General features: G+C 44.0%; 1 protein-coding gene across 1 annotated transcript in view; it reads left to right on the top strand.

The window, feature by feature from the left end:
* The window catches only part of mylkb (myosin light chain kinase b), a 341,548-nt gene that overhangs the window by 200,104 nt on the left and 118,087 nt on the right, over nucleotides 1-23,357 (top strand). Inside the window, exon 12 of the mRNA XM_078228351.1 lies at nucleotides 14,897-15,034. Within this exon, the coding sequence (XP_078084477.1) occupies nucleotides 14,897-15,034 (138 nt within the window). The remainder of the gene's footprint in view (nucleotides 1-14,896; nucleotides 15,035-23,357) is intronic.

Below are 23,357 nucleotides of genomic sequence, written 5' to 3'. Positions count from 1 at the left end.
GGGCTTTAAGAGACACTTTGCAGATGGCCACTTTGTACTTGCCTTGGGGCTGATCAGAAGCCAGTAGAAGTTGCTGTGAGTGAAGTGGCCTGCCAGTAGAAACATTTTCCAGCCACGCTCGCCCCAAAGCTGGAAAATCCCACCCGAGTTCAGTGAACCTTTGCACGGTCCGTGTCCCACATGCTATGAATCCCGTGGCGGACGGGACAGAAAAATTCCAACTGATTAATCTTTTTGTTTAAAAAGAACAATTAGTTTTCAAATTGTGCCTATATGTGACATATGTTTGTAAATGTAGACATTTACACAGATATTGAGGGAATACTTTAAACAATTACTCATCTCAAAACTGAAAACCAACTTGAAAAAACATTGAAACTGAAATATTTACCATAAAGATTAGCAGCAGTTTGAATATTCAATCTCCTACTGACTGCCCGATTCTTCTGGATAGGAGTTCCTTAGGAGTTAAATCCTTATGCTCACCACATAACATTTGTTATCCGAGCTGCCAAAACTGCATTCAAATACCATATATGGTAAGCCTCAACTGCTGAGTAAGGGTGTTCTTGGGTCTTTCTAACATGGCCTCTTCCAGTAATAAAATAATGTTTCCATTGAATTGTCAGCTGGCCCCATTGTTCCATAGACAAATGTCTTAAAATGAGAATGTGTTTGAAATCCAAACACTGAATTAATTTACCGTAAGTGCTTGCTGTTTAACTCAGATTAGCTTTTATTTCCGCAGGCATCGACAATTGAAAGTAACAGAATCTCCTGATAGTATTTCTGCTGTGTTGTAGGAGTTTGCGAAAGGCTTTCTATTCGCTCTATCCCTGAAGTGAACTGTTCATGCCATTGTCAGTGAATAACATAAGATGCAGTCTAGTCTCAATTATAACACTCAACTATTTAATACTTCTGTTTTTATTTTTGAAATGAATATTTTTGTGATGCCTCATCGGGGTTGGTGGTGGTTATCCCTTGACCCCAGGGTGAGACTATTCAGGGTCACGAGTTGCTGTCATGTGTCTACACGTGACTGAAAAGACCAGTTCTCAACTGGCAGATCTCGGGGCACATGGGGCTGGACATCCCATGAAGTAGTGGGATCCGGAACACATTTGCTTCCTTATCTTTCCTTCTCTTTCCTTCCCTGTCTATGTTCTGCCTCATTGTTAAAGCGTTTGGACTCAGTGATGATGCAGCTTGATGGACAAGTTGTCACCATTTGGAACAATGGTAGTGAATTCCTCCCAGTCATTAACGGAAATGTTGCTGCGCTTCAAGTAGATCTTCAGAGTCCTTCTTTGAGTGTTTTTTTTGTTCTCCCCAGAACACTTTTGATGCCTGTTTCACTTGTCAAAGGAAGAGATGTCTGTGCTCGTGAATTGAATGATCTTAGATTTCTTGCACCCAGTGTAAATAATATGCATTTCTGCTTTAGGTATAGCACGCTCAGATAGAGATCTAACCCCCACTTTGCTGAATATTCTTATAGCTAGATATTGACTTGCACAAGCAAAGCTACAGAGACCTTGCACTGCTTACCTAGTGTGAGCACATTGCCAGCCACTTCCTGCATGGTCCACATGGCAGAAGGGCAGAAGAAAGGTGTATGTGCTGCACACGGAGAAACGGCTTGGACCATTGCCATCCTAATGTCACACAGCAGAATCGGCTAATGTGACTGAATTCTTTACTGACAAAAGTCTAGCCCTAAAATTCATACATCACTTGAATGGTAGCTGCAAGAGAGAACCTGGACCTAATTCAGTGACCAGTCCACAAACTGGTGACTTGCAGTGGCTTCTTCTTCAGCCTAGTTGGGTCTGGGTTGCTGGAGATGTTTGCTGCCAAGGAGGAGAAATGACTACATGAGCCAGGTGTGGGAGCAATTTTTCATTTGCTTCCTGGTAATGGAACAGAGAAGGCAGAGAGCGAGCTCTGCGAGGAGGGGGAGAAATGGAGAAGGAGCAGGAGCAGGAGGATGCACAGCGGAGACATCCTGGACCCATGTAACTGAATCAAACATCAAATAGAGGATTGTGGGTTCCACTTTCACTTCAACAACTTCCCATCCTCGCTTGGACCCATCAATCACCACCCTCACAAATATCTCATACTCTCCACCACAATGTTCCCATGGCCAACATCCAGCAATAAATAACACCAACAGCAAGCAACTTTATGTAACAAAACATCCAACTATACAAAAAAGAGTGAAAGGACCACCTTGTGCAATGATGCCTTGGCCTGACATAGTCCATCCCATTGGTTGCAGCAAGGGTTTGGTGGAAAGTTGCTGACCTTCAGTCCTCCAGAGGCACAGACTATTTACAATGGATATTTGTGGCCAACACTCCAGATCCACCAGGGTACTGTAACCTCTGATCACTAAACAGTCAGAGAACAGAGTGGAACTCCCCCTGATAATTTTCTGTGACCTTGTGAACCAGATTACATTGTCTGCTAGAAACTAGGGATATCTCGGACTCATGTACCATCCAGACCATCCACTGCCGTCTCCAGTAACTGTATGCCTGCCCCAATTCCCCTTGATGTGGAGATGCCGGCGTTGGACTGGGGTAAACACAGTAAGAAGTTTAACAACACCAGGTTAAAGTCCAACCTTCCCTGCCAATTCCCCTTCCCAGTTCTCTAGCCACTGGCAGAGTCTTCTATCAGCCCTATGCATGCCCTTGACTCATACCACACTGCAACTCACAAGTCTTGGGCTTTTGCTCCAGCCTCCTTCCTCTTCTCATGGCATCTGGTTATACCACCATCTCCTAACAACATGCCAAAGACACTGCTTGCAGCATGGAGGGGCCCACAGGGGCAAACCAGTTTCCTCACCCGATGCTCTCGCCCACCAACATCCCTGGCTGGTGGAGGCCTCACTACACTAGACAGTGAGAGGAGGTAGTCTGGCAGGCCTGCCAATATACCCAGCATTTCAGTGTTCATCATCATCAGCATTCACCTTCTGTCCCATTGAGGTCCTGATCCGAATCCTCTGCAACAGAGTTCTGGTCTGTGACCTGACCCTCCGGAGAACTGGCAGAGAAGAATCCTCACCCCCACTCCCCCCCAACTATGTCCCCCACCCAAGTTTGGCAGCAACCCAGTTGTGCCCTGTGACTCACCATGTGCTGACTGTAACATTATACTTGCCCCTAAAGTTTGCTGAATGGCAGTATCTGAGCTGGTTGCTGTCAGTGCCACATCGAGCAATAGTGTTTCCCCATAACCTTTGTAGGGCAGTTCCTCCTCTTCATCCTGTCTCTGCTGAGATTATCCAAGCAACAGCTCTTCAGTACCGGAAAACATGCAAGCAGAAGGGGAGGCTGGGGTGAGGGAAGAGGCACGGAGAGAGAACAGGAATTTCATAGTCACATCACCTGCAGTTTCCACATCTATGGATGAGGGTGAGGAGGGGTTGAAAAGTGGCACTGGGTTCTCCAGGACGATGATAAATGACAGCCTTATTGTCTTTCTCAACGCCCTCCTCACCCTCAGCCACAGGAGTGGCATCAAGTGGAAGCTGCAGATGGTGTTACCATGGAATTCGTGCTGTCACCTATCACCAACCCAGACAGTCATGAACTGCATTGCATTGGGTGCTGTAATGCATATGACTCTCTCTTCTGGGGGCTCAAGAGATGAATTTGTGGAGTTTCCCCTCCCTGGTCTGGTGGGCTAACTTTCCCTTGCAAGAAAAACAGCAGAGTATAATAATTATGTGATGCTGTGCTGTGTGATATGCCTACCATGGTTGAATAACTAGGCTTTTGTGGAGAGGTGGGTGTGAGACTGGCTATATTTGTAGATGTATGTGGATGAGGTGGAGTATGTATGCAGCCCATGTGCCACGGAGTGCCGCTGGGGGTGTGGTGTGTTGAGCACCGTGACAGGTTGTTAGCGTGATAAATATGAGATGCACTTTGATGGTTCCTTCACCACCTTGACCACTCATGTGAGGTCATTGTATTTTTCCCTGCACTGCTGCCACATCCATGGCGTAGGACTTTAGGCATTCCATCTCCCCTGGTGACGTGCTCCTATTCCCTCTTCAGGCTAAGGCTTGAGGGCTTCTTTCTATCCAGACAAACATTGCCTCCCTCCTGGAGTCCACTTTAACGTGCAGAGCATCCAGCGATACCTCACTACACTGGGCAGTTCTCCACCTTTCCTGCTGTGACATCTTTCCAATGATTCAAAATGATTTTCCATCAATGATAATTTTAGGTCTTTAATAGGCAGAGAGCTTTGAAGAGGGACAGCTTGCTTGTCCCTCTTCAAACAACACTGCTAGGTGCTCCTGCTGTGCACAGAGGCCGTGTGCAGCATGGGAACAACGCGGAACCACTTGGCCCTATGCTACTATTAGTCAAATGAGGTGCATACTGCCCACCTTGATTTCACAGGTCACCAATCATGAACTTCATGCCCAAAAACCTGGGCAGATCAAATTTTAGCCACTTCCCTCCAAAAAGCACCCTCTACTGAACCAGTCTGAATTTACCATTTCCCAAATTGTGGGCTAAGTAGTGACCAATTATATGGCTAATTTGTCAGCTGAAGCCAGGTGCACTGTAACACCCCAGCACCATACAATTGTTGTAATAACGGTGATCTCACAGAAACAGTAGCCTGGTGCCCATAGAGAAACTTCCTGAAAATGGTTAACATGCACTGCGGACAGTGTGTAAGTATTACAGCATGGGCCTAATGGGAGAGCCTTTCCTTTCTACATTCACCAACCTATCATCCATTGGCAATGAGAATAAGAATTACAAGCTGGTGAACACAGATTCCAATAGCCAGAACCTCTGAGACCAATGAAACTATGGTTGCCTATTTTTAAGTTTCTAATGATGAAAGAAAGTGACTGTTCCCGACTGTGTTTCTGTTAAGACATTCAAACGATTTCAACAGGACATGGTCAGCCTATGAGAATTCACTCTACGCTGGAGCAAGGCAGTAGATGCCTGATCTGATTAGGGTTGCTTCGTATTACTTTGTTCTGCTTTTTATAAGATTTGCAAATTGTTACTTGCCAATTTAAGAGAATGGTTGCCAGAGTCAGATGTAGGCCTCAATTAGTAGAAACCTACATTCAGAGCAATGTTCACCCAGATGCCATGGCAATGAATTGAGCTGCTGTGATATTCTTCTTGGCAGCAAGGAGATTTATTTAGAATTATATTTTAATTGCCAGGATTGGTGAAGCAGTCACTTATACTGTGCCTAATCAACATGACCAAAATCTGTATTCCTGAAAATCTTAACCACATTTTCCAGCTTTTTCTTTACATCTTAATTGCGCATTAAAAGCTGCATATGTTTGATTATGCAAATATTATTGTGTGAGCTAACTCAACTCTGGAGGCACCCATGAAAAGAGGTGCAAATTGTTGGTTTGCTGAATGCTGTCAGGAGAATAAGCCTTGATCTCTTTCCATCTAACTCCAGGCATCAGCTTGAGGAGATGGTTGCATTCGGGAGTATTTTCCCATGATTGCAAAGATAGCTTTAGCAAACAATTCTGTAGTTCTACAGAAACTTCAGAGCAACTTGGATCAGGAAAGAAAGTCATCGGCTTTTACCCAAAATCAGTGGAGCAGCCATAACCCCTGCCCGAAGCTGGCATTCAGAGGCTTGAATGATTTTCTAGTTTGGGCTGTGTGTGCATGTTAACCCGTAAAATGCAGGCAGCAAATAGCCAGCTCACTGCAGCTCTCTTGTTGTGGGAGGGCAGGGAAACTGACTGAAAATAAAAGTGGGCAGCATGGTGGCACAGTGGTTAGCACTGCTGCCTCACAGCACTAGGGTCCCGGTTTCGATTCCCAGCTTGGGTCACTATCTGTGCGGAGCCTGCATGTCCTCCCCGTGTCTGCGTGGGTTTCCTCCGGGTGCTCTGGTTTCCTCCCACAGTCCGAACGACGTGCTGGTAGGTGCATTGGCCAAGCTAAATTCTCCCTTAGTGTACCCAAACAGGCGCCAGAGTGTGGTGACTAGGGGATTTCCACAGTAACTTAATGGCAGTGATAATGTAAGCCTACTTGTGACACTAATAAATAAACTTAAAAACTAATCCTACATAAGGAAGAAGGGAAACCAGATTCCTGATGGAATGTTTGAAGCCTTGTAGTTTAGGAGTCATCAAGTGGTCCCTTTACAGAGCACTAGTTAGGCCATCAAGTACAAAATATGTTGCATGTCACTGTGTAGCTCTGCTCATTACAATCAGGGCTTTGCAATGGCAAAGGACACCAATTTATATAATTGGCATAGTCCCCACTTGGTGATTGTTTGCATCCCTCAATTGCAAACTACTTTTCAGGCCCTTGGAAATTGAAAATCACCCCGACAAATTTTTACGAAAGAGTTATTGTGGCTAATATATTTTTATAAAATAGCTTGATGATTAGATCAATTGAAATGTTTGAAAATGTGTCCTATATCTTAGCATCTAAAATTCTGTTCTGCCATAGGATTCTAAATTTCTAGTTTATCCTACAAAGCCACTTTGAAAAGCTGGAATAAACATTTTGTAGGTTTTCTCTCCTTTTGACAAAACCAACTGATTTATGCTGCAGGTGATTTTTCCCAGGGCTCTCAATCTTTCTGTACCCTGGTGGTGCATAGGTCAGACTTTTATCTGTTTTGTAGCTAATTATTCCTGGAACAAGACGCTAGTCTGTCACCAGGGACTTATAGCTTGAGGGGCATTACACCACATCAAGCGTAGCCATACAGAGACAAACTAAAGGGCATTTGTGCATAGCCAATCCACCTAACCTGTATATCTTGGGCTGTGGGAGAAAACCAGAGCACCTGGCAAAAACCCACAAAGACACGGGGAGTATGTGCAAACTCTACACAAACAGACTCCAGGCCGGAATCAAACCCAGATCCCTGACACTGAGAAGCAAGCTTGTATCCTCTCCCAATTTTAAAATTCTCACCCTTATTTTCAAAGCCCTCCATGGTCTCGCTGTTTCCTATCTCTGTAATCTCCTCTAACCCAACGCACCGCTAAAGCATCTTGTACTACTGAAATTCTGGAATCTTGCACATCCCCAATTTAAATCACTCACCATTGGTGGCCATGCTTTCAACAATGTAACCCTCAACTCTGGAATTCCCTCTTTCTGTATCTCCATTTCTTTGACAAAGCCTTTGATCATCCGCTGTAATACCTCCTTAATGCGACTTGGCGTTGCATTTCGTTTGACAATACTCCTGTGAAGCACATTGGCCAAAATTTTACTGTCCCGCCCCCCATGGGTATTGGAGCGGGCGAGGGACAGACCATGGAAAAGTCCATTGACCTCGTGTGGGATTTTACGGTTTCGGGACGAGCGAGGCCATAAAATCCCACCCATTAAGTTTTACTACATTAAAGGAGCTGTATACATGCAAGTTGTTGTTGTTGTCCTCATTCAACTTTTGACCCTGATTGTAAATCTAAACAATTAATCTTTTCACTGAAAGCTGATGTGCTGAAAACTATTCTGTAAACAGTTAATGTAGCAATAGTCAGTGTACAATTATAATGATGGCTGTATTTATTTAATGCTTTGACTTTCTTTCGACTGCATGTCAGGAGAGCAAATGCTGCATCTTTTGCTTCTGTAATTTTGAAATCATTTTTGTTCAAGTGTTGTTTGCTTTGCTTTTTGTTCTCCATAATGGAAATGGAAGCCAAACGCATGATTGTTTTATGTCGAGTGGCTTTTAGTTTCCTACTCTAAACAAAATATAGATCCTTTCAACATATCTTTATATGGAGGGACAGTGGGTGCTAGGCACTGCAATTAGATATTTGAAATGATCAATGTTTCTCACTGATGAAGGTTACCAATGTTGTCCCTTGAAATGCATTGCCCAGTGAGAAAGCTTGAGCTTGTTACGTGAGTTACTTAAGGCTGTTTTTATCTCGAAGTCTCAATTTTGACATTTTGAGATTAACTTACTGAAGACCCATGTGTTCTTGTTGACTTTCCCATGTGATATTATCTTTTACATGTGATTTATAGTTCCCAAAGCTCTCGACTTCTTCTAAATGACAGTACAAAACCCAGCATTGCCAGCACATGCTGTGGTGTCCAAACCTTCTTAAACTTGACATTTTTGCAAAAGGATTAAGATACTTTTTGCTATGTTTCCGGTTTACCTTTTGGGGAGTTGAGCCTGGGGCTGGCAAGGAACTGCACTAGTAAAATCTTACAATTTTGTTCATTGTCTTGATTAGCCTTATACTCAGGAACACTTGCCTTTTGCTCACTGAAAATAAAGTAATTTGCTTCATAAAATTGATCCAAGCTAATGGGGCGGCATGGTGGCACAGTGGTTAGCACTGCTGTCTCACAGTGCCAGGGACCCGGGTTCAATTCTCAGCTTGGGTCACTGCCTGTGTAGAGAATACACATTCTCCCTGTGTCTGCGTGGGTTTCCTCCGGGTGCTCCGGTTTCCTCCCACAGTCCGAACGACGTGTTGATTAGATGCATTGACCATGCCAAATTCTCCCTCATTGTACCCGAACAAGTGCCGGAATGTGACAACTAGGGGATTTTCACAGTAATTTCATTGCAGTGTTAATATCGTGTAATAAATAAACTTTAAAATTTTGTTTTCATTGGTGAAGAATTCAAATGTGCAAGAACACAGGTTTAAGAAGCTTCAAATAAAGGATCCATTCAAGGGCAATAATTGGTCTAAGTATTTGGAAGAAGCATCCCACCCCTGAGTCTGTGCCCTTGATATTGTCACTCATGGATCAATTCAATGATTTGATTTGATTTGATTTATTATTGTCACATGTATTAACATACAGTGAAAAGTATTGTTTCTTTCATGCTATACAGACAAAATATACCGTTCATAGAGAAGGAAACGAGAGAGTGCAGAATGTAGTGTTACAGTCATAGCTAGGGTGTAGAGAAAGATCAACTTAATGCAAGGTAGGTCCATTCAAAAGTCTGACAGCAGCAGGGAAGAAGCTGTTCTTGAGTCAGTTGGGCGTGACCTCAGACTTTTGTATCTTTTTCCTGAAGGAAGAAGGTGGAAGAGAGAATGTCCGGGGTGCATGGGGTCCTTAATTATGCTGGCTGCTTTGCCAAGGCAGCGGGAAGTGTAGACAGAGTCAATGATGGGAGGCTGGTTTGCGTGATGGATTGGGCTACATTCACGACCTTTTGTAGTTCCTTGCGGTCTTGGGCAGAGCAGGAGCTGTATCTATAGTGTGGCAGTGGGACTGGAGAATCCCAGCTGCAGGTGAAGTCGAAGAACTTGTGGGCGGCACGGTGGCACAGTGGTTAGCACTGCTGCTAATTAAGGACCCATGCACCCCGAACATTCTCTCTTCCAAATACTTAGGGGTGGGATTCTTCTTCCAAATACTTAGACCAATTATTGCCCTTGAATGAATCCTTTATTTGAAGCTTCTTAAACCTGTGTTCACTGCAGTAAATGTGAGGTCATGCATTTTGATAGGAATAACAGTAAAATGGACTATTATTTAAATGGTAAAAAATTGCAACATTGCTGTGCAGAGGGACCTGGGTGTCCTTGTGCAAGAATCACAAGGAGCTGGTTTGAAGATGCAACAGGTAATTAAGAAGGCAAATGGAATTTTGTCCTTCATTGCCAGAGGGATGGAGTTTAAAACCAGCGAGGTTATGTTGCAGCTGTATAAGGTGCTGGTGAGGCCACACCTGGAGTACTGTGTACAGTTTTGGTCTCCTTACTTGAGAAAGGATATACTGGCACTGGAGGGGGTGCAGAGGAGATTCACTAGGTTGATTCCGGAGTTGAGAGGGTTGGCTTATGAGGAGTGACTGAGTAGACTGGGACTATACTCATTGGAATTCAGAAGAATGAAGGGAGATCTTATAGAAACATACAAGATTATGAAGGGAATAGATAAGATAGAAGCAGGGAAGTTGTTTCCACTGGCAGGTGAAACTAGAATTGGGGGCATGACCTCAAAATAAGGGGAAGCAGATTCAGGACTGAGTTGAGGGGGAACTTCTTCACACAAACGGTTGTGAACATGTGGAATTCCCTGCCCAGTGAAGCAGTTGAGGCTACCTCATTGAATGTTTTTAAGGCAAGGACAGATACATTTTTGAACAGTAAAGGAATTAAGGGCTATGGTAAGCGGGGGGGTAAGTGGAGCTGAGTCCACAAAAAGATCAGCAATGATCTTATTGAATGGCGGAGCAGGCTCGAGGGGCCAGATGGCTTACTCCTGCTTTTAGTTCTTATGTTCACAGCGCCAGGGACCCGGGTTTGATTCCCGGCTTGGGTCACTGTCTGTGTGGACTCTGCATGTTCTCCCCGTCTCTCTGTGGGTTTCCTCCAGGTGCTCCGGTTTCCTCCCACAGTCCAAAGATGTGCGGGTTACGTGGATTGGCCATGCTAAATTGTCCCTTAGTGTCAGAGGGACTAGCTAGGGTAATAGCATCGGGTAGTGCGATAGAGACTGGTTGGGATTGTGGTTGGTGCAGACTCGATGGGCCGACTGGCCTCCTTCTGCACTGTATGATTTTATGATCTATGAACTTCAGCCCTTATTTTTAATGGCTCTGTGATTTTCTCCCAGATTATTCAAACAGAGTCGGCAGGAAAATTGTGTGCTCTTCCTGGCCACCACATTGAGAGCATAATAGGCCAGTCAGCAAGTGGAAAATGTGCTGTATGGGCATGTTACTGGGATGTTGATTTATGTAGAAAGAAGGAATTGAGGGATATTGTGGGATGGAAAAAGGGACGGGCCATATGGGCCTTTGTCATGGTTCCTGTTCCCAAAATATAAATATATCCCAAAATACAAAACCTCTAAAGGGGACCATGAGTGAGTGTTTTATTTTTATTAAACACTTTTGAAATTCCTCCTTGAAGATTTTCTGGAACTAACTCCGTTCTCTCCTAAGCCTTTACTTTTTTCATGGCTCACGATAGTTTCACTTTACGGGGAGACGGTGAAGACACATTTCCTTTAATGAAGGTCAGTTCTGTACATTCATCTGTGAGATACTCCTTAACCATCTATTCACATCATTCACATCCAGACACTGGAAAAATAGTCTGCTCTTCAAATATTGTATAAATATTCAAACCATGAACAAAAATAAACTATTCTATTCAAGTACCAGCTGAAAATAATATTAAAATATTCCCATACTGAAAAGCGTATGGAAAACAGTTGAAAACAAGAGTTTCATTTCAACTGGCATTAAATAATATGGCCATCATGATATAGAATAATTAATGAATAATCTTTTCTGTCATAAATATCCCTTTCCCTATGAGTGACAATTGTCTGATAACTCATGTATATTGCTTCATATGTTCATTGAATCCCCATTCCTTGTATGAACAGCCAGTCACACTCCTAATCATCCACTAAGTGCACTGCAATGATCAATGGTGTTCAGCCTGCCCAGGATCATAGAATCCTAGAATCCCTACAGTGCAGAAAGAGGCCATTCGGCCCAATCGAGCCTGTACTGACAACAGTCCCACTCAGGCCCTATTCCCATAACCATACATATTTACCCTGTTAATCCCCCTGTCACTAAGGAGCAATTTAGCATGGCCAATCAACCTAACCTTCACATAGAATCTTAGAATCATAAAATTTACACTGCAAAAGGAGGCCATTCGGCCCATCGAGTCTGCACCGACCACAACCCCACCCAGGGCCTAACCCCATCACCCCATGCATTTTACCCTAGCTAGTCCCCCGACACTAAGGGACAATTTAGCATGGCCAATCAACCTAATCTGCACATCTTTGGACTGTGGGAGGAAACTGAAGCACCGGGAGGAAACTCACGCAGACACGGGGAGAATGTGCAAACTCCACACAATCACCCAAGGCTGGAATTGAACCCAAGTCCCTGGCACTGTGAGACAACAGTGCCAAACGCGGGGCCACTGTGCCATCCTTGAGTTTAGATCCAAATTGTGGCAATTATGATTGATAGACTGGATGACAGTGTTACTATGAAATTGACTCCTGAACTGGGTCTAGATATGCCTACACCAAACTGAGGTGCATGAATCAACTCTTCAGATGAGCAGTAATCCAATCTAATCTCTGAAATTAATAAAGCACCACAAAATGTGACAAAAACATGTTGGAAAAACTCAGCAGGTCTGACAGCATCTGTGGAGAGAGAATAGAGCCAACATTTCGAGTCAGGCTGACCCTTCATCAGAACTGATGTTTTGAATCATAGAGTTTTGCAGTATAGAAGCAAGCACTTAGCCCATGAAATCTATTAATGGCTTTCTCCAATTAAGTCATCTCATCTTTTACTCATTAGCTCACACTTCACACTCTTTGTTACTCTCTGCGTTTCAAGCTGCAATATAATTCTTTTAGAAAATAATTTATGGATTCTGTTTTAATGGTAGTTTTTTGCAGAGAATGCTACTTTCTAATCATTGTCTATGAAGAAATACTCTGTATATGTCTTAGTGTGTGATCATTGTACGCAAGATGAATGGTTCAGATTTGGCTGAAGCCGGCCATCTTGCACTGCACCCCTTTCATTCGATTTTATTCCTCATACTTCAGCTCAAGAAGGTTTCCCATTGCAAATTGCTGAAAGTGCAAGCTGATAGCAGCAACTACAGAGCATCTGGGAACTTGGTGAACAATGTGCCTAATAGAACATAGAACATAGAAAGCCACAGAACAAACAGGCCCTTCGGCCCACAAGTTGCGCCGATCATATCCCTACCTCTAGGCCTATCTATAGCCCTCAATCCCATTAAATCCCATGTACTCATCCAGAAGTCTCTTAAAAGACCCCAACGAGAAATGACTTTTCCCCAATACAAATGAGACTTAAGGATAATTTTTTAAAAACAACGGAATGATGGATAAGAGAAGAGGATGAACTAAAGTCAAACTAGATACAAAAAGGAAATGAAAGAGAGAAAGAAAGATTAGATTAAGAGGTAGAGAAAAAGAGACAAAGAGGAAAAGTAAAAGAAAATTCTTAGAATTTCTACAATCATTTTACTGCCTGCAGATGCAAGACGTCACCATTTCAGCTGTTCCCTTTCTGATCCAGAGAGGTTGAGAAACATAAATCTCATCATTAAAACTGTCCTTACCGTATTAAACACTACCCCTAACTCTCTATGACTAGTTTCATTCATTTTAACAGCAGAACTGTGGCAATTCCTTGAAATTAGAGGGGAGGTTAGCAGGGAGTTGTCATTTTCACAAGACAACAACAGAGCTGTGTAAATCCTGCTACAAATTATTGGGCAATTTGTACACTAAGAACAATCTGCACATGAGACACTGGATTGTTTATGTCAGGAAATTCTGGTCTGTTAACATATTTGAGGTTAAAAAAATAGAGGACTCGTGTGGTCTATTACAGTTCATTCAGGGAGTTGCTATGGCAACATGCCTTCTTACATGCATGTTGTAGACTGGAGCCATGGATAGTGATTGTAGAAACTTCAACATTCTTTCAATCACTTGGCTGACTCAGAATCTCTCCCACTCTTACTGCCTGCCATTGGTATGTGTTGAAAGGATTTGCAGCTTGATACTTAACCAGTTTGGCTGCAGCATGAACACACCTTCCATTGCCATCAAGTCCTGGGATGGGATGAATCCAGAACTTCAGGCTCAGAGTCGGAGACACTACCCACTGCGTCACAAGACCTCTACAGATGATTTATAGGGGGTTGTTAATACAGTAGTCAGACATAGTTCCAAGAAGGTCTTAAATGTTTTTATTCACTCATGTGATATAGGCACATTGGCAAGATCTGTATTTATTGCCCATCAATAATTGTCCTTGAGAAGATGGTAGTGAGCCACTTTCTTGAACTGTTGCAGACCCTGAGGTGTAGGTGCACCCACAGTTCTGTTTGGGGAGGGAGTTCCAGGATTTCGATGCAGTGACAGTGAAGGAATGGTGAAATATTTTCAAGTCAGGATAGCATGTGACTTGGAAGGGATTTTGTAAGTGGTGATGATTCCAAGTGTTTGCTTCCCTTGTTCTTCAAGCCAGTAGAGGCCACAGATTTGGAAGCTGTTGTGGCACAAGCTTGTGTTGTCCTTTGTAGTTTTTCGGATTGCTGCTATTCCTTTTTCCAGCTGTCCATAGAGCCCTTTGTCTTCTGGAACATACCTAGGAGAAGCTCTCTTCATAAGACAAAATTGTGCAGTACGCAGTACACCATTATGATCCTTGAGAACCTAATCAGCCCATATTACCACGTCTGTACTTTTAATTTCCAACCTCCAACACCAACAGATCAATGGGATTCTTTCAAAATATCAGTGGTGTTTTTGATGATGTTTGTGGTGAATCATTGCATTCTTGGAAGCTTTGATTTGTTGCTCTTAGTTTGCCTAATCTGGGAGGACTATTAAACGTTGTTAAATGGAAGTTAATTGCCATTTTTGTGACTTTGTGACACTGAGTGCACCAACAACTGTTTCCACTCCTGATTGGAGCTTGCATTATTCTGTCTTTTGGCTCAGTTCATCCTACATCCCATCATCAGAGGAGATGATGATCCTCTGCCCTCCGGCACATCTCTTTGAGAGACAGTTGTGCTCTGCACTCAATATCTTTTGGTGAGTGGTTGAAATCCTGCTGTAGAAAGTTTAGACATACATGGGCAAGTTCCCAATCAGTTGCATCGTTGAAAGTCCCAAACGTTGGAATTAGACTGACACCCCTGGATCAGCCCACTTCAAGCAAGTGGGCAGGAATCATACACGAGCTTACTTCTGCTGAAGGTTTCACACGTTGAAAATTCTCTGCTATTGCATCTTAAAATGAATCCTTGTAAATGCCAGGAAAGTGGTTTTATGCATGCATTTTGTTTCATTAACAGAAAGAAAGACCACCAAGAAGACCGAGAGTGCAAGTGTTGAAGATTCCAAGAGGACTTTTGCCCCAGTCATCCTGAAGGAGCTGACTGACCTGCAGGTTATGGATGGTAGCCAAGTGAGAATGACGGTGGAAGTGGCAGGTGAGGCAATCATTGTGAGTAAATGGAATAAAGAGTATGGAAAGAGATCAGAGGCCAGAGCTGTGAAAGTCAGCTGGGAATGCACTAACCCTGCCTTTAATTGACCGGGCTATGGAGGACCCCATAGGACTGGCTTTTGGCAGCATAACACCCACTGTGAAAGTCTCCTCCATGTCAGTGGTAGCTGGATGGCAGAGAGCAGAGGGGGATCTGGGGGATGCTGGACACATGTTAGGTTCCTTTGGAAAAAAAGTGTAGGTGTCCTGAGTGGTCCCTAGATGAAGGGGACTACTATAAAACCCCTAAAATTAACCTAGCTCCTGATTTTAACCCCCAAGTAGGCCTATTGGGCAGCTACCCGATAGACATCCACCAGAGGGTCCCTCCTTCATTGCATCAAGAATCCTTGTGGGAGTATAAGTGGGTTGAATTTCCAAAAGGAGGAAAGGAGATGGGGGTTAGGTGAGCGCTGAAATACAGGGACGGTGTGAGTTGCAGGATGCCAGTCCCAGCATTGGACATTTTGGAGAGGTGTATTCAGGGCCCAAGAAGGCTGCATGCTATACCCTACCCTTACCATGCTATACCCTCTGAATCATCGTGCTGTAAATGGAAATTGTTTGGAGAATAGGACATGGAGACTAGTTGGCTGCAAGAGATTAGACCAACAGACTGAACCTAAAGGGTGTTGTTTGCTCTGGAAGTGGAGGAGTGCTGCAGCTGAGCGAAGGAGGAGGAGCAGCAAATATTTTGCAGATGTTTGTAAGACAGCCTCGTGCTTTTACTAATGATGCCTTGGGGATCCTGTTAGATGAGATGCAGTGAAGGAAAGTGGCCTTCTTTGGAACAGATGGCTGTCCACTTCTGGAAGCTGGGGCCCAAGTTACCGAGGCGGAGATCATGAGGTGAGTAAAGGAAGTCACCATATCTGAAGCTGAGAAAGAGCCTCACTGGCACCAAAAGAAATGCCAATGTAAATAGAGGTACGTTTGCCTACATTTATACAAGATGTGACCTCAAAACAACAGTCTGTTTGTCTGGACTTCAGAGAGACGACCAGCCAAGCTAGTATAATAACCTTGTTGCCATCATTTCCTTCAATCTACATGCCACATCGCCAATGGGAATGGTAGTCAATAATTCCTAACAAACAACGGCCACAACTCTAATATGTGAACTCGTGGCATTGTAGACCATCATATTTATCCACACTACACTTGCAAACGTCTTTAATAAATATACATTTAAAAAATGCTTCAGATGAAGGGTGCACACAACCATTGGGAAAAGGGTGGGCCAGGAGAAGACGGCCTTCACTCTTTGGACAGGCAGCGGCATTGGCGAGCTTGAGGTAAGAAGTCATTGTGCTGTCACCCAACAAATATTTTTCTTTTGATATGATCTTCAAATTACAAATCTATTTCAGAATCCTAGAAATGGTCTAAAATTGCTCCTCTGCTGCAGGAAGCATGATTGATTTTACTTATCTTTCAAGCCATCAACTCGGGGATGCATTGTAAAGCATTTTCTTCTTCTCTTGTAGGTTATTTCCAAGTTGAGGAGATCCATGACGTTTTGGCCCCAAGCACTTCACAGCACATTGCACCAGGCATACTACCTACTGCTAGCTCCAGCAGAAAGGCTAGCACTGCAAAGCTCACAGTTAGTGGCCGCAATCTAATGCCCCCATTGACCTCAGGCACAAATCCCATAATGGCCGCTAAATATCACAAGAGGCCAAAAATGGGATATAATGCTGGTTAGATTTCCAAATGCGATCTTCCCAGCCCCCCCTCTGGTGATGTGATTAGGTTCACGGCCAGGACTGGTGCAGGCCTGATTTGCATATTTTATAATAAATTTGAATATCATTATAGGGCTTAAATGCTAATACTTCCTCCCTCAATGTACCATCCCAGCCAGCCGGTGTGATGTCATTGAGAGCTGGAAAATCAGGCCTGAAAACTCAGCTATGCATCTGGAGAGACACTCACCATTTTTCAGTCTGAACCTGACACTCTGACAAATTTTGGGAATATCCTGCCCAGTGAGTTTGAGGAAGGACCACTGGGTGAAGGGCGATTGCAACTGAAGAGAAGATTAGGAGGAACAAGTGGGGACTACATGTGAAGAAATTAAAAAGCTGACCTAGTCGCCAGCCAGCGCCCTTTTCCAATGAGCACGGAATCAGTGCCTTCAAGCAGGATCAAGAGGCGTTGTCAACCTTCTTTCAGTCTCTGTGAACAACCTGCAGCAGCTGTCCAAGGGTGTGCAGCAGTGCAGCATAATAGTGTTGTGGATGAGATTTATCGTTGTACAAATGAACAGAGTTCCTCTCTCACAAACCTGCACCCAGAAGCTCAAAGCACAAGCATGCCAATGGAACCAGGGCACACAACAGGGAAAACTGTTCCCATTCGTTAAAGGATCAGGAACAAGAGGGCACAGATTTAAAGTGGTTTACAAAAGAAGCAAGTGGGATATAAGAAGAAACGTTTTCACACAGTGAGTTGTTTGGGGTCTGGAATGCACAGACTGGAAGTGTGGTGGAGGCAGGTTCCATTGAGGCATCCAAGAGGGCATTAGATGATTATTTGAATAGAAACAATATGCCGGGTTATGGGAAATGGCACTATATCATTTGGAGACATGATGGGCCGAATGGCCTCCTTCTGCACCATAACAATTCCGTGATTCTGAGCTTGCCACTTCAGTTCACACTTTAGGATAAGTGTAAGATTGGGGAATGGGGAGCACATCATTCAGGTTACCACAAAATAAATGGAGACTTTTTTCATCTGTCACTTGCCTGTTGATTGTAATTATGGCAAGGTTGTAAATATGTGAACTGGGCAGAAGAAGGCAACACCAGTTAAGTGATGGGAATGCATGTCACATTAATGGCCACTCCAATGTTTTGTCTTTCATAATACACCTACAGCTGGCCAATAACAGAACTCACCCATCCACTAAACATAGTTGGCATGCAAGGAGTTTTTCTTCCAGCTTGCACACGGAGTTCCCACTGTGTAGTCTTCCTCCTTCTCCTCCTGATCAGAAGGCTGTAGGCTGCTTGGCCCCCTACAAACCCACTCGTCTTCAGACTCCTAAACTGGGAAGTAGGCAGTACACAAATTCCTGAGTTTTTCCAAAAGTCCCTAGTGCCTGCCACTTGCTTTCTGCATCTGTGAATAGCAGACCACCTGCTTTGACTGATGTCCCCATGGTGGGCTCAAGGTTCAAGCAGCATAAAAAATTGATGCTGCCATTCTGCTGGTGAGTGCAATGTCAGTCATCAATCCATTTTGAATATAAGCCTGCGGCAGATAACTGCTGAAGCAAAGGGACTAGCAACAGATTTCCTTGATGTCCCCACATACATGGCCATGGCCTCTAGACTCAGACACTGGAGCACCACCAGACGTGCACAGCTCCTGAAGTGCCTTTGCGCCTAAGGGTGATGTCTCTTTACAATTTTATTTCCTTCTCATTCAAGTCATGTGGCACATCCCAAAGGGATTCTCATTCTCCAACCTCGCATCTTGTAACACAGTTGTCTGCAATGTTTAAACAATTTGATAAACAAGCTGATGGAGAAGATCCTGAGGGACAAGATTTATGAGCATTTAGAGAGGTTTAGTATGCTCAAGAATGCTCAGCATGGCTTTGTCAAAGGCAGATCATGCCTTACGAGCCTGGTGGAGTTCTTCGAAAATGTGACTAAACACATTGACGAAGGGAAAGCGGTAGATGTGGTTTATATGGATTTTAGCAAGGCGTTCGATAAGGTCCCCCATGCAAGGCTTCTAGAAAAAGTGAGAGGGCATGGGATCCAAGGGGCTGCTGCCCTGTGGATCCAGAACTGGCTTGCCAAAAGGAGGCAGAGAGTGGGTATAGATGGGTCTTTTTCTAAATGGAGGTCGGTCACCACTGGTGTGCCCCAGGGATCTGTTCTGGGACCCTTGCTGTTTGTCATTTTCATAAATGACCTGGATGAGGAAGTGGAGGGATGGGTTGGTAAGTTTGCCGACACGAAGGTTGGTGGGGTTGTGGATAGTCTGGAGGGATGTCAGAAGTTACAGAGGGACATAGATAGGATGCAAGACTGGGCGGAGAAGTGGCAGATGGACTTCAACCCAGATAAATGCGTAGTGGTCCATTTTGGCAGGTCAAATGGGATGAAGGAGTACAATATAAAGGGAAAGACTCTTAGCAGTGTAGAGGATCAGAAGGACCTTGGGGTCTGGGTCCATAGGACTCTAAAATCGGCCCCGCAGGTGGAGGAGGTGGTTAAGAAGGCGTATGGTGTGCTGGCCTTTATCAATCGAGGGATTGAGTTTAGGAGTCCGGGGATAATGATGCAGCTATATAAGACCCGCGTCAGACCCCACTTGGAGTACTGTGCTCAGTTCTGGTCGCTTCATTACAGGAAGGATGTGGAAAAGATTGAAAGGGTGCAGAGGAGATTTACAAGGATGTTGCCTGGATTGAGTGGCATGCCTTATGAGGATAGGCTGAGGGAGCTCGGTCTTTTCTCCTTGGAGAGACGTAGGATGAGAGGAGACCTAATAGAGGTATATAAGATGTTGAGAGGCATAGATCGGGTGGACTCTCAGAGGCTTTTTCCCAGGGTGGAAATGGCTGCTGCGAGAGCTCACAGGTTTAAGGTGCTGGGGTGTAGGTACAGGGGAAATGTTAGGGGTAAGTTTTTCACACAGAGGGTGGTGGGCGAGTGGAATCGGCTGCCATCAGTGGTGGTGGAGGCAAACTCAATAAGGTCTTTTAAGAGACTCCTGGATGAGTACATGGGACTTAATAGGATGGAGGGTTACCCATCGTACCCATGTAACTATCTAAATGCCTTTTAAAAGATAAAATTGTACCCGTCTCTACTACTACCTCTGGCAGCTTGTTCCAGACACTCACCACCCTCTGTGTGAAAAAATTGCCCCTCTGGACACTTTTGTATCTCTCCCCTCTCACCTTAAACCTATGCCCTCTAGTTTTAGACTCCCCTACTTTTGGGAAAAGATATTGACTATCTAGCTGATCTGTGCCCCTCATTATTTTATAGACCTCTGTAAGATCACCCCTCAGCCTTCTACACTTCAGAGAAAAAAGTCCCAGTCTAACCAGCCTCTCCTTATAACCCAAACCATCAAGTCCCGGTAGCATCCTAGTAAATATTTTCTGCACTCTTTCTAGTTTAATAATATCCTTTCTATAATAGGGTGACCAGAACCTCACACAGTATTCCAATGTGGTCTTACCAATGTCTTGTACAACTTCAACAAGACGTCCCAATTCCTGTATTCAATGTTCTGACCAATGAAACCAAGCATGCCGAATGCCTTCTTCACCATTCTGTCTACCTGTGACTCCACTTTCAAGGAGCTATGAACATGTACTCCTAGATCTCTTTGTTCTGTAACTCTCCCCAGCACCCTACCATTAATTGAGAAAGTCCTACCCTGGTTCAACCTATCAAAATGCATCACCTTGCATTTGTCTAAATTAAACTCCATCTGCCATTCGTCAGCCCACTGGCCCAATTGATCAAGATCCCGTTGCAATCGAAGATAACCTTCTTCACTGTCCACTATGCCACCAATCTTGGTGTCTTCTCCAAACTTACTAACCATGCCTCCTATATTCTCATCCAAATCATTAATATGAATGACAGATAACAGTGGACCCAGCACTGATCCCTGAGGCACACCACTGGTCACAGGCCTCCAGTTTGAAAAACAACCCTCTACAACCACCCTCTGGCTTCTGTCAAGAAGCCAATCTTGTATCCATTTAGCTACCTCACCCTGGATCCCGTGAGATTTAACCTTATGCAACAACCTACCATGCGGTACCTTGTCAAAGGCCTTGCTAAAGTCCATGTAGACAACATCAACTGCACTGCCCTCATCTACCTTCTTGGTCACCCCTTCAAAAACTCAATCAAATTTGTGAGACATAATTTTCCACTCACAAAGCCATGCTAACTGTCCCTAATCAGTCCTTGCGTCTCTAAATGCCTGCAGATTCTGTTTCTCAAAATACCTTCCAACAACTTACCCACCACAGATATGAGGCTCTCTGGCCTATAGTTCCCAGGCTTTTCCCTGAAAAAACAATCGTGAATTACACCAGTTTTCCCTCGAATTCAGCACTTAGAACTTTTTTGGGAGAATCGCTCCCCATTGTCTTGCATGGAGCTCTTCCATACAGGCTTGCTGCTTTTCCATTTGTGTGACAAATTCAACAATCTTGTTCTGATACATAATCTCAGTTTCTTTCTCTGTCTGAATTGCTCATTCTGCTCTCAATTTCAATGTTTTTACCTCATCGATTAATTTCTCACTGTTAAGTTTCCTTCTTCAAGCTCTTATTCTGATTTAATTCTTCACGACTTGTTCTTATTTTCTGGTTGTTTCTGTAGCGTTTAGCTTATCTCATTAATTTTTCTTTCTTAGCTTTATTTTGCAACTTTTATTTCAAGTTTGCTGTCAGCCATTTCATCTTGTTTCAATGTCTTCTCTAAAGTTTTAATTATTTTTGCTCTTTGGTCGTTATGTTCAAGAGTTCCTAGTTTATTTTGAAGTCTTCAATTGCTGTACTTCTTCTGAGGTGAATCTACTGTGTTCTTACTGGACATATACAATTCACAGATGGAATCTTGTCTTAACTTCAGTCAAACCCTTTTGGCTTCACTGTTGGTCGAGTCTGTCTCTGACAAAGTGTTGACTTGTTTCCATTCTGCAATCCTCTCATTGTTCTTCATTTGGTCATTTAGTACCTTTCGTTGTCTTCCTTCTGGATTCTTTCCTTGTCCTCCTGGGGTCCATCAGTGTCCTCCTTCTGTGGTCTGTCAGTACCCTCCTATCAGTGTCTTTCAGTGCTCTCCTTTTGGAGTCGTTCATTGCCCACCTGGGGCCTTTCAGTGCCCTTCTTCTGGGGTAACGCGGCGTCTCTTCCCTGAGGTCTTATTGCGTCCTCTGAGGTTTTGCGTTGCCTGTTGCTTAAGGTCTTCATTGCTTGTGGCCTTTTTTGAGAGTTGCCCTCTATCTGGGGTCTTCTGCAAATTTCCTGTTCACTGCCCTCTGATTCTTCTTGTGGTTGCTGTTTTAAATGCATTACCCCTTTACATGCATTACATGCATTCTGTGGGGCGGCATAGTGGCACAGTGGTTAGCACTGCTGCCTCAAAGCGCCAGGGATCCGGGTTCGATTCCCAGCTTGGGTCACTGTCTGCGTGGAGTCTGCACATTCTCCCTGTGTCTGCGTGGGTTTCCTCCAGGTGCTCCAATTTCCTCCCACAGTTCAAAAGATGTGCTGGTTAGGTGCATTGGCCATGCTAAATTCTCCCTCAGTGTACCCGAACAGACGCCAGAATGTGGCGACTAGAGGATTTTCACAGTAATTTCATTGCAGTGTTAATGTAAGCCTACTTGTGACTAATAAATAAACTTTTCTTTACCACTTTAAGACTGTCAGCTTTCTTTTTAACTGTCAGCAGCTGCCAGTTCTCTCGATATGCTTTTCCAGTGCTTTTGAAGTTTTGTTGTGAACTTGGCAGGTCCTCCTTTCATCTTTTTACTGACAGAAAACTCTCTCAGCGATCTCTGCAGCTTTCTTTCCTCTGATCCATTGATGTGTTGGGTTTCTTTCGTCAATTTTATTGCAAGATCCAGCACACTCGAGGTCCAAGGGGCTATTTTATAAAACTTTTAAATTTATCTTCTGAACAGGTTGAGGACTTGTTTTTAAAACATTGGAACTTGCTATCTACAGACTCTCAGTGCAGGAACCACTATCCGGATCCCCCATCCCATAGGTTCTGCTTGGATCATGAGACCAGCGTCAGCCTCTTTACTGGCCAAGCTTTAATCCTCGGGGCATTTCTTTTTTCACTCAAAACTCTGCTCTGTATTCTCTTTGCTTTCTTTTTAAGAGAAAAAAACTTGCAGCATCTCTTTGTCCTTTTTCTTAAATTTAAATTCCACTTTTCCTTAAATGCAACATCACAGCTCTTGCTTCTGAGGGCTACCCTCTCTTCCTTCTTTTCCCATATATTTCTAAACTTCTGACTGTAGCGGTGTGGTGAACCATCGTTGGTTCCCACTGGATAGTACTGAGCCAGGGTCTGGCCAGTACTACAAGCATGTACATATGTTGCTGTTGGGTTAGGGATGGGTTGTTCTACTTGTTGCTGTTGGGGTTAGGGTGGGGTTGTTACACCTTTGTATTGTAGTATTGTGGTACATTCCAGTCGGGCTCCACCTCCTGGGAGAGGTATAAAGGTCCCTGCTCTGGCTGGGACCCCTCAGTC

This window comes from Mustelus asterias, chromosome 14 (assembly GCF_964213995.1).
Source record: "Mustelus asterias chromosome 14, sMusAst1.hap1.1, whole genome shotgun sequence".
Taxonomy (NCBI): Eukaryota; Metazoa; Chordata; class Chondrichthyes; order Carcharhiniformes; family Triakidae; genus Mustelus; species Mustelus asterias.
The sequence above is the reverse complement of the archived record's forward strand: the minus strand, read 5'-3'. Positions and strand labels throughout refer to the sequence as shown.